Source organism: Dunckerocampus dactyliophorus, chromosome 19 (genome assembly GCF_027744805.1).
Source record: "Dunckerocampus dactyliophorus isolate RoL2022-P2 chromosome 19, RoL_Ddac_1.1, whole genome shotgun sequence".
In the NCBI taxonomy this organism is placed as follows: domain Eukaryota; kingdom Metazoa; phylum Chordata; class Actinopteri; order Syngnathiformes; family Syngnathidae; genus Dunckerocampus; species Dunckerocampus dactyliophorus.
This window is the reverse complement of record NC_072837.1, coordinates 10985148-10997256: the sequence shown is the minus strand read 5'-3', so window position 1 is coordinate 10997256 and position 12109 is coordinate 10985148. Positions and strand designations below refer to the sequence as shown.

Below are 12109 nucleotides of genomic sequence, written 5' to 3'. Positions count from 1 at the left end.
CATCACTATCAAGGTGAGGGAAGTATCTTTCGGAATTATTCACAATTACTATCCTGCTAGTCACTTTATGACCACATTTAGGAGAGATATTAATACGGGCTGCTACTTTTACATCTTTTCTGCCATTGCCCACACTCCAAGAAGCTGCGGAAGCGGATACATTATTGATCACATCTCCAAGGACTTGTTTTTGTCACGGGAAAATGTTTTTTTTTTGTGCTTTTATGCTCTCAGAAAGAAGAAAAGGCTTTTGATTATTTCGGCCAAATTTTTCATCCGCAAATGCGAATACAGGAGTAAAAAAACCCAATTTCATTTTTTCCTCTCAAAGATGTTGAACGATATATTCAACTTGTAAACAAATCTGACAACAAAAAGGCTTTTATTTGACGTAACCCCTGGCCATGTGCTGTGGTTTTTGTTATTTTGTTTATTGTATACTTGTTTGTCTATGTGTGCCCTGCGATTGGCTGGCGACCGGTCCAGGGTGTACCCCGCCTGGCGCCCGAAGTCAGCTGGGATAGGCTCCAGCATACCCCCGTGACCCTAATGAGGAGAAGCGGTACAGAAAATGGATGGATGGATACTTGTTTGCTACTAATAAAGATTGTTTAAAAAAAAAATCCCACAAAACAAAAAGAAAAACAAACTACAATGACACCCCCCGCATGTGGATTGTACCCATTTTATACCCTCATTAAAATATTTGATGGAAAAAACAAAAAATAGCTCATAGCTAATGGTGCAGCAGAGTTAACAGAGCTAAATGCTGCTTGCTAAACCCGTATTAGGGCGAAACCAACAGGAAGTGCCACATCCGCTCACCAAGCTAAAGTTTAAAAAAGGTCTTTTAAGGTGGACTGGCTGTCGGAGATGCGGGAACAGAAGAACAAGAGTTGAATATGGGTGAGATTTTTTCGAAAAGGGTTGCTCTGAGACCGTTTTTCAGTTGTCTTTCACCTTGCATTGAGGAACACTGAGGGAACCAACCATGTAACCACCACGCAACGTTCGAAAAAATGGAGCAAAAACCTTCCCTGCAGCCAAGGGGCAACCAACAGATGCTCAAAACCAAACCAAATCAGAAAAACAACAAAGGTTAAGTTTTCATAATGTTTCGGCAACCAAAAATGGCTAGCTGGGATGTGGTACTGGGGCATGCTTTTATTTTGATGGCCGAATTCAGCAAGTGTTACACCGAGTTTGCCCGTGTGATGTTTTTGTCTGTTGATATTTTTTTTATTTACATTTTTAAAATTGTGGCATCACTTTCAAGAATGAAATAGTGTCAGAGCAGGCTGCTGCAAAACAGAAAGGAAAAAGGGGGTGTCACGAGACACGGCGATACACACCCTTCTGCACTGTGTGTGCATGCAACCTGCCCCGCCTCCACCCACCGAGCCAAAGAGACCGTATGACTGACAAAAAGGCTCACTCCGTTCATGCCGTTGTTCTATGGAACAAACGCGCCAAGGTGCTGAAACCAATGCACAGAGTGAACCCTCTTCCTGCCTGTTTGGAGGCGGGAGATGAGGAAAACAGACACGCATGCACATTGGCCAGCAAAATTCTTAAGGTTTATTTTGTGAATTAATTTATTTATTTATTAACATCACTTTTTAATCTCGCGAGATCTTGTGACACCCCTATATTTTACACTATTGGCTTAATTTTACAAAAAAATAGCGTGCAATAAAACAAAAAATGAATATCATATATTAATACATAATTATACATAAACGTTTTTATTTAAAAACATTTCTTTCAGCTGTATATTTTTTTTTTACATTAAGTACAAAACTATCGGTGTCAGTATCTGAGCACGTATTTACCTGGTATCGGATCGATACCAAAACGTGCAGTATCGCCCACCCCCATTGAACAGCGTCCCCAAACATCAAACAGATCATTACAGAATCGTGTACAAGGCGTAATCAGGTAAGAGAAGTACTTACATGCCATATTGCGAAGAAGATGAGGGACACGCAGAGGACCAGAGACAGCATGTAGCAGAAGGCAGCAAAAGTGAACATAATTGGGACACAAAACGGCGGGGAATTTCCCACAAAAAGCGCGATCCCATTTATAATATATACCAAAAAAAAAAAAAAAAAAAAAGACGGGGGCTGCGGTTTAAACAATAAAGTTGTCACGCTGCCACAAGAACACGAGGCGGTACTGGCACCTCGACTTCTCCCATGTCAATGCTTGCCCCAAAATAATAATAATAAAAACAAAATAATTGTCAGTGGCGGCTCCACTGCGTCTCTCAAGCAGCGGTGATGTTGTGAGTCAGAGAATCCCAGCCTGGTTTGATGCTCGGCAGTGGTGTTCACTGTCTCCACTGCTCGGAGCGCGTCCTTAAAAATACCAAAATATAAATGAAACAAGCGGCAACATCGATGAGTTGATGCGCAACACAATGCAGAGGATGCGCGCCAATGCGAGATCCATTCGTCTGGCCGGGGAGGAGAGATGAAAGGCACGCGCGTGAACAGGTGGATCTATAGGAGCAACACCCACAGCGTGTGCACGTGAGATTGGTGCACGCGCACAACAAATACACTATATATAGATATTTTTCATTGTATTTGTCGGAGGGGGGGGGGGGGGGTGGTGTCTTGGAACACTTAACGGCAGAGGACTGATGAGTGTTATGATTATTAATATGACACCTTGCAACAAGCTAGCTATCAATGATGCCGCACATGATCCGCTAAACACAGTGCGGCAATCACATACGCGCTGCAGGATCGAAACAAATGCAAAATGAACAATACCGCAAATGCAAACACGCACACAAACCCTGAAAAACAACTGCACGAGAGAAATGTGGCAAATTCACAGAACAAAACGGAGGTTTGCCAGGCCGTACCTCCCATTTTCCCAGAGAAACTACCAGAATTTGCCATATTTTTCCATAAACAGCTGCTGGTGGAAATTCTTGTGGAAATTTCCCTTAATTTCCCTCATTTTTCCGGGCTATTTCTTTTATTTTATAATGCAAATGTTGACAGGTGTGAGCCTGGCCTCCTGCAGGAAGCTACCCAGGCTAGCAGGGGGGCCTGAGGGTTCTCAACTGGTGTGTCGGGACCCAAAAGTGGGACACGTGCCCATTCTGGGTTGGTTGCAGACAGCAAGTCAAACATTACATTAAAATATGTGACATCTGACTTATTTTGAAGTAAAATTGAGCAATATTTAGTCACGTTCCTCCTCATTTTCTTGACAAAATGCCTTAATAAATTCCTCTAAAATGCACTATTATGTGTATTAATGTTTCAAAATATGCCAGTTTTAAAAAACTAATCCATTTGCTTGGTTTTGGCGAAACAAAAGTATACAAAATACAAATAAACACATGAAAAAACAACTAATAAATACAAATAAATAGTAATGAATATGATTTAAATTAAAACTTTTAAAAAAGACTTAAATAAAATCATAAAAATAAAGAAAACACAATTTAACAAAATAAAAAATAAATACAAATACAAAACATTAAATGAATAAAAGTAAAAATGAGTTAAAAAGTGTAATAAAAAGAAAAGTTATTTACATAAAAATGCAAAAAAAAATTTCAAAAAATAATAAAAAATGACAAAAATTACAGTGTAAAAAAAGTAGTTAAATAAAAACAATGCCTTAGATAAAAATGTAAAAATATAATACAAATAAAAATGACGTACAAGTATAAAAAAAATAAAATAAATACAACTAAAAATGACTTAATAGTGTCAAAGTAATAATACAGATTAAATCAAAAGAACTGACTTAAACAAAAAAAACCTAAAAAATTATTTTTAAAAAAATAATTAAAAGTAAAAACAACTTACATAAAAGAAAAAAAATAAATGACTTAAAAAAAGTGTAAAAAATACTACAAATTTAAAAAAAGCTGACTTAAATACAAGTGGGTCATGACTTAATGACCATTGGAATGTGTCGGCCCCCGGTTGAGGTCATTTGAGAACCACTATTTAAAGACAAGGTACATTTGTCTTTGCGTCTTTGTTCAACACATTGACATAACATAGGTTGCTTTATAGTGCCATCAAATATTATGATTTAAATCTTCAAAAATGAATATGCCTCAGGTACGGCACCCCTGGTAGTTCACTGTCTTTGTAAATCATTTTCTTCCTTCTATTTTACATCGACATACGTCACCTGCCTGTATTGTTCCTTGAAATCGCTCATTGTTTGAGTTCCGTGCTCAATCCGTTCCATAATTCGACTCCACGTCCTGAGATGCTGAGGGTTTAAATGTTTAAAGTTCAATTTCTCCCTGGGGTCGTATTTCTGCTCGCTTGTTGAGAAGAATTGTATGACATTTTTGGGTATTGTTTGCTTTATGCATAATTTTAGCTGCTTGATCAAACCATCTTTTTAGTATAATCATTTCATCTGTGACTTTTTTATTAGCTCTTGTGTACTTCCTCCAGAACAGAAGACAGTAACATCGTCTGCAAATAACGCTAGCTTTAGTTAGGTCTTTCGTGACTTTACAGATGTCATTTCTATGTAGGTTGAACTGTTTTGGTCCCGGTATTGACCCCTGGGGTGTGCCGCACAATATATTTAAGCATGCCGAAGTGTATTCTCCTAGCTTCTCATCTTGCTTCTTGTTTGCTCGATAGCTTTTTACCCAATTCAACACTAACCCTCTTATTCCACACCTTTCTAATTTTGTAATTAGAATGCTGTGATTAATTGCAACAAAAGCTTTTGTCAAATTCGTAAATCCAGTCTGTAGCGGTCTACAGTATAGCGTTGGTAAGTTCCTCAGTAATTCCATGGAAGTTGAAATGCTAGCTCTGTATCCATACCGGCCGTCCGCGAGTAATTCATTCTTATTAATCAAATTGTCCAACCTGTTGTTGAATAGCTTTCCAGTAATTTCGGAAAACTGCAGTAACAAGGAAACTGGGTGGTAATTTGTACATTGATGTTTGTCTCCATTTTTGAAAATTGGAACTACTTTAGCTGTTTGGCTGTTTGGGAATTTGTTCCGATGTGTGTCAGCGGTTCTGCGATCCGGTTGATTACCATTTTTACCGTTTCCATATCGATTCCGTTACAATCCGTTGATGTTTTTGCTTTACATTTATTGACAATGTCAACGATTTTCATTTTTGTCACATCGGTGAGGGACATTGAGTTAGCGTGCCTGTCTACAGGACATTTCTCTCAAGGGACGGTGCTTATCATAGAGCTTCATATGAGTATTTAGAAAGTTTCCAGTTTTATGTTTCTTCCACATCATTTGCACTGTACACCCTCTCCTATCGGTCTTCTTCCACATCTTTCTTAAAAGTGTCGACGCTGTCCTCTGTGCATAGTCTTTGGAAAGTCATTTTGTCTTTCACTTTTTATAGTTTTCGTGGTAAATTATCAACACTGGAAGACGGTCACTCGTGTGATGAACTAGCAGACCACTAATTGTGTTCTTATCAAACTCATCAGTGAATATATTTGTGAATTAGTGAATACAGTATATGATTAATTAGGGGCCGCACGGTGGCCTAGTGGTTAGCATGTTGGCCACACGGTCACAGTCTGGAGATCGGGAAGAGGGAAGATGGGTTCGAATCTCCGTTGGGCATCTCTGTGTGGAGTTTGCATGTTCTCCCCGTGCGCGCGTGGGTTTTCTCCGGGTACTCCGGTTTCCTCCCACATTCCAAAAACATGCATGTTAGCTTAATTGGAGATTCTAAATTGTCCATAGGTATGAATGTGAGTGTGAATGGTTGTTTGTCTATATGTGCCCTGTGATTGGCTGGCGACCAGTCCAGGGTGTACCCCACCTCTCGCCCAAAGTCAGCTGGGATAGGCTCCAGCATGAAAATGGATGGATGGATTATCAATTAGCGTGGCACAGTGATTTTACGATATAGAGTATTTTTTGCCAGATGTCTGTGAAGGTCGCTTTGATCCAGCCCTCGAACATTTCGATGCTTGCCTCGGGTGTTCTATATAAACAGCTTATGAATACAGTTTGGCTTTTTTTCTTTACAGATCAATTAAAATGCGACTCAGAGGCAAAGAAAAAGACCTCAACTGAAGAACAGAGACCCATTTGTACTTAAAAAGGGCTGCATACGGAAAATTTGAAGGCCGCTGGGGCCCCTTTTGTATTTTTATACATTTTTTAACATTTTGTAAAATTGCTTTTTTTTTTTAAAACAAACCTTCATGTTATTATTTGTTTCCTTTTTTTTCTTTACAATGTTCCTTTTTGCCATACTTTTCCCCAATTTTTGCTGCTCTTTTTGTTTAGCTTTCTTTCTACACTGTGCCGCGGGCCAATGAAAAACGAGCCGCGAGCCGCAAATGGCCCCCGGGCCGCAGTTTGGACACCCTTCGCTTAAAGTAAAATGATGGGGGATATACCGCAGACCAAGTGGAACACATAAAATATATTTCTGATGGTTTTTGTGTGTGTAAAATACTCCTAAATAATATCAAAGATGTGTGACGCTACATACAGTATACAGTATGTGCTTAGTAGCATGAATGCCCTTTGAATTTAACCTTATTACATATATGAATTCAAAATTATAGTGTCTTATTAGCATTTTTACTATTGCGACAAATATGCCACTTTGATTGCAGTGTTTAAGTTATTAGCAGTTATTAGCAGTTATACTGTAATATTTAACACCCTATTAAAGTATGAGAATTGTGGACTGGCTTTAAAATGAGCTTTAATGGCTCCAAATAATTTTGTGGAAGTAGCTTAAAGGGGAATAGTCACATGACAGCCACTCCAGAATGTTTCCTATAAGTCACTTGGGACTTATTAATGACTTCAAGTCAAGCGCAAAGCTTCATAGGACATATTTGACACATTTAAAAGTGTTTCCGGTGATGCCTTCAAAGGACGGGACCAAGCCACGAAATATTTGCCTGAGAGTCTTCCGCCATCTACTGGTAGAAATTGAGTACAGCATGGCTTCCCTGCATCATACTGTGCTGTTCATAGTATTCCTGCTACTTCATTTACAGTACCTACTTCAAATAAATAGCAGAGGCAGTTGGTGTTCAGCTCTTTTTGGTTATGGCCATAATATTTTGACCTGATTCTCATAATATTACAACTTTTCCCCCAACCTATTTTTCCAAAAATTGCAACTTTATTTTGTCTTTTTTATTTTATTTTTTACTTTATGCTACTAACAAGACGTTTTTTTTTCCTAGTAATGTAAAATTGCCGTTGATTTTTACATTTTTGCTGGGTTTTTTTTTTTGGTTTGTTTTTGTTAGTTTCGTCATTAAATTATATTTTTTTAGAATGTGCAGCGAGCCAATAAAAATATAGACGGGGGCTGCAAATGGATTAGCTCCGCCTCCATTGCAGCAGCCAGCCTATAGCGACCGTCTTCCGCCCACTTCCGTGTCACAAAGCCAAAACAAGCGTGTCTGTCGTCTGGGACTTCCTGTCGTTGTGAGAGTGATACAAGTTTTGCACACTGCAAAGCACGCCTTAAAAAACTTTCATTTTGGTGCGTCGGGCACTTGGCAGGGTGTGGTGACTTTTCCCGACTCGCGATGTGATGTAATTAGCGAAAACGCGGGACACGCGCCCGTGATAGCTGGAACTGTGGTTGTATTCGTCCGGAGTGGATGGCCGGTGTCGAGGCGGTGGCCGGTGTACACCGGCGGCGGTGGATGAAAAAGTAAGTCAAATATGTTTTGGTGTAAATGTTATGGTTCGTCTTTCATGTCATATAGCCCAGCGGTCACCAGGGAGCCGACCACGACCACGAGACGCCTGCAAGCCTGTTTTTACATTCAGGTTTTCAGTTAATAACGCGACAACACTCGAAAGAAATGCATTCAGAAATACATAATGTGACTTGTGGATACCAGCGTGTTGTTAATATTCCGGTAAAACAAACATATTGGCTTTGTTTGGGTTGAAATAAGCGATGAAAATAAACGTTTTTCATGGTTTTTATATAAAAATTTACACTTAATCTATGTGTTCGGTATCGGGCGATTGTACTCGTGGATGATCAGTATCGGCATCAAAACACCTGATCGGAGCATCCCTAGTTTGTATCTGTTTGTGACTGACATGGGTCCTAAAAACGTTGCCAAGAAAGGTTCCCAGAAAGCAGACTCTAACCCTCTTATGTTGACAACTAAGTACTTCTTACTACTAAAAAAGTACTCGCTTAAGTTGACGTGGACATTAATTTCTAAGGCCCTATGAAATCCGTTTTATTTTTTCCCCCAAATTCCATTTTTAACTTTTACACTTACAGTATTTGACCTGCATAGTGTGAGTACTTTTGTGACAGTACATAAAGTGCAAAAAAATTTAAATTTATTAATGCGATACATCAATTTTGTCCAGTACAGTCGTCCCTCGTTTATTGCGGTAATTGGTTCCAGGTGTGACCATGATAAGTGAATTTCTGTGAAGTGGGATTCCTTATTCATAAATTTTCATAGTTGGAGCACAGAAAACCTGTTTAAGACCTTCTAAACATGTTTTTTTTAAGAATTATTACAGGCCTCTAGACAGGAAATAACACTCCAGTAGTCAGTTTTACCCAATATAGTAGACATAATAGTAGAAAACAAGATGTGTTAGACATAAATAAAACATTACATAGACTCACACGTTAGCGTTGATGGCTACTGTCCCATCAATGTCACATTCCTGACACCTAGTGGCCAGTGTAGAATATTACTGCAATGGCACAGAGAACACATAGGCTGTGAACATTCACACAGGAGCTGCTGTCAGCCACAACCCGGACTCTCCATACTGCTAACCATGCTAACACTCAGCAACTCTACAGTAGCTAGTTGACGTCACACACACTCATTTCCTAGGCCCCGCCTCTTAAAGTCACACACAACGTCACAGATATTACACTACATATCACATCATCAAAATGCCTAGTTGTATTTTTTTTGTTCATTTAGCCATTTTTATGACTAAAAATGATCAATTTAGGCCAAGAATACGTACAATTTGCTTATATATGCATATGTTTAATATGCGTACATAAATTAATAATAGGTCGTATTCAATCACGAAATAGTGATCATTTATGTATTAAAAAATCCCTGTTTCGTTTTATTTGTGGAGACCGTAGTTGTAGATCTCGACACGCATGGAAGACGTATCAAATATCTGAACGTGCGTTGGCTGCCCTAATTATGTGTGGCGCACGGCACACATAGGAGTCCGCAAGAAATGGACTTTTTGCCCCAAATCTGACACCAGCAAAACATGCAAAAGACACACATTGGCCGTACGGACGACGCATACGAAGACGTACGAAATGCGTAAGTTTGTCTTGAAACCTGAAAAAAAACATAAGCGCCCGTAGAGGTTGTTTGACATGACGACGAGCCTCTGCGGCCAGTCCACGGCTCGAAAATCAACACGTCACACATGCGCCTTTGCATTTTTTTGCAGGTAGACCGGCCGTAGCAGCTTGTATGACTGGTTGGGACCGAGGCGTCACATGGTTTCAAGTTCTACGCGATTCCACATTTAATTGGCCAATTCCGTGATATCACAGGGCCCTACATTTCTGTGAAAAACGGCTCCGTTTATGTTTACATGTGCCAACAAGCAATTGCTCCTTTCGGTTTCCATTTCGGTTGTGTCGACAACGGCGTATGTCGGAGTCAGCCGGTGGATTCTTCTTTTGAAAATCCCCCAAATTGACATAACAATGTGAGAATGTTCGTAGCTCAAAAAGAGGTTACGTTAAATGTGACTTTTTTGTGTCTTTCCTGCAGCTATTTATGATGCCAGACTTTTTTGGTTGTTTTTCATAGCTTCTCATTTCTTTCTTTGGAAAGCGGCCAAGGCCATTATTTCATAATCTCAGCGGGTGTTACAAATTGTGTTGCGTAGCAACTAATCATCCTTTTTGCCTAATCGTAGAAGTATTTCTGCACGGTTTCCTAGATGTTATATATCTGGGGGACAGCATTGAGTGCTTTTTTTATGTGATCTCACACTGGAGGTAGTACCTTGTTATCATCATTGACTACATTTACATGCCGTCAAATAACCCTATCATAACCGGAATATTAGCAATAACCCGCTTGCGCACGGCCATGTAAACACCAAAAACCCATTGGCATTGTGTAGTACTAGTTACATAGTTACACTACACTACTAAGTACAAGTTACGCTATTTTTCTGGCTTTTGTTTCTGCATAGCTTCTTGATATTTTTTTGTTGAAGGGAATAGAAGCTAGTACTTCACACGAGATCATTGCTACTACAAAGCAAGCTGTATAAGATACTAATACAAATATAAATATGAAAAATAGGGATGCTCCGATCGATTGGCCACTGATCAAAATCGGCGGATTTCCATGAAACGGCACGTTATCGGCACGTGCCGATAAATGCCTTTCAACGGCGATCACAAAACCCGATCACCTGTGGCTCGTACTATTGCAGCATGCAGCCTGCAGCGAGCGTCTCCCGCCCACTTTCCTTCACACTGCGCAGACGCGGCAAACCCGAAACAATCATGTCTGCCGTGTGGGACTAACCTGTTGTTTGTGAGAGTGATATCAATTTTGCACCCTGCAAAACATGCCACGAAAAATATCTCACGGGATAGCGTGTCAACAATCTTTAATATAATACAGCAATTGAAGAACAAACACTTGACGTAGTATGGTGAGTTTTCGAGGCCCAAGATGTGATCAACAGTCTAAAGGCAGCTAGTATACAATGCTTGCACGTACTGTATGTGCGTGACAATCTGAAGCAAATAACCCGAAAATAATTGAATTCACCGGACAAGATGAGCAGCCTCTCTCAGCGGTGGAAGACACTGGGACTGCGCTTTCACTTGGAGGTGATTTTATGGTTCCCTTTTTCATATCACATAGCCAATAGCAGGGGTGCAACCAGGAATTATGGGCAAAAAATCATCTGGGGATGGCCGCATCAGCGACCGCCGTTTGACGACCCTGCACCACCTGAAGCGCCAGTGTTCCAAATTGTTGTTTTCAATAAATTACTTTTTCAAAATGATTTTGTCTCACTCTCCCTTCTTGTTTTTGCATATTGTAGCTCTACAGTAAAGAAAACTAGCTGCGGTCCAAAAATGGCCCGCGGGCCACACTTTGGGCACCCCTGGTGTAGCGGTGGCCAAACTTATGTCAAAGCATATCGGGTGTATTTGATGTTTTTAATTTGGTTTGAAACAAAAAGGCTAAAAAGAAGTTATACTTATTTAAATACTTTGTCAACTTTTTTTTCGTGACATCATTTTAATATTCCAATTGTTAATAGCAACATTTCAATGTTTTCTTGTTACGTTAATCCAACTTGCGCTTTTTCAATCCCAGTGTTGCTATCTTTTAAATAAATGTTGCAATGTTGTATTATATGGATATTTTTGTAATTTAGAGTCAAATTCTAATATTAATCAATATATTAAGCATACAACTTTCATACTGTAACTTTAGTACTTATGGGTGTTGTCAAAGATGTACAAATATATTTGATACATGCAATAATGAGGTTTACCCAGTAGAGGGTGCAATTTCACTTTTATTAAGGAAACGAATGACACGGAACATTTTTATTTGAAAAATATATCCTGTGTATGTTATTTAAACGTATTAATGTGGATTGCCACGTTACACATGATCCATTCATGAACTCATAAACTCATTTTGTGCTTCGTACCACACGTGTACTTCGAATTGAATGAAAAATGCTGACATTCATAACAGTTCAGATGTGTTCAGTGACATATTAGCATGTTTACTAATAGGCTTTCCATACCAATGTTAAGGTAAAGTGATAGCCAAATTTCTCTAGCTTGAATATGTATTCATTTTTATACAATATAATATAATATATACATTTAATGAAACAAAATATATACATATGTAATCGTTGAGAGAATAATCATAATATAGTTTTCTTTCAATGTCGTTATTTTATTAATATATTAATATGTAATATGTAAACAATAGGATAAGCGGCATAGGAAAATAATGGATGGACGTAATTATTATTAATAATAATACATTATATGATTGTATCAAAAATAAAAAGGATACAATAAAACAATATAAATCATAATAAAATATATTTTATCCA

At 38.8% G+C, this 12109-nt stretch overlaps 1 protein-coding gene and 1 long non-coding RNA gene across 9 annotated transcripts in view; one reads left to right on the top strand and one right to left on the bottom strand.

Annotated features, from left to right (window-relative positions):
- The window catches only part of cnih3 (cornichon family AMPA receptor auxiliary protein 3), a 78216-nt gene extending 75678 nt beyond the window's left edge, over positions 1-2538 (bottom strand). For all 8 annotated transcript variants that reach the window (XR_008566920.1, XR_008566921.1, XM_054761559.1 and 5 more), the window contains exon 1: positions 1956-2538. Coding sequence is in view for 6 of the 8 variants with exons in the window: in XM_054761559.1 (XP_054617534.1) it covers positions 1956-2033 (78 nt within the window). In the remaining 2 variants the exon portion in view is untranslated. The remainder of the gene's footprint in view (positions 1-1955) is intronic.
- Positions 2539-6685: 4147 nt separating this feature from the next.
- On the top strand, positions 6686-11029 carry LOC129172310 (uncharacterized). Its single transcript, XR_008566975.1, has 2 exons — positions 6686-7679; positions 9440-11029. It is a non-coding gene; the product is annotated as an uncharacterized LOC129172310 (long non-coding RNA).
- The last annotated feature ends 1080 nt before the right edge of the window (positions 11030-12109 follow it).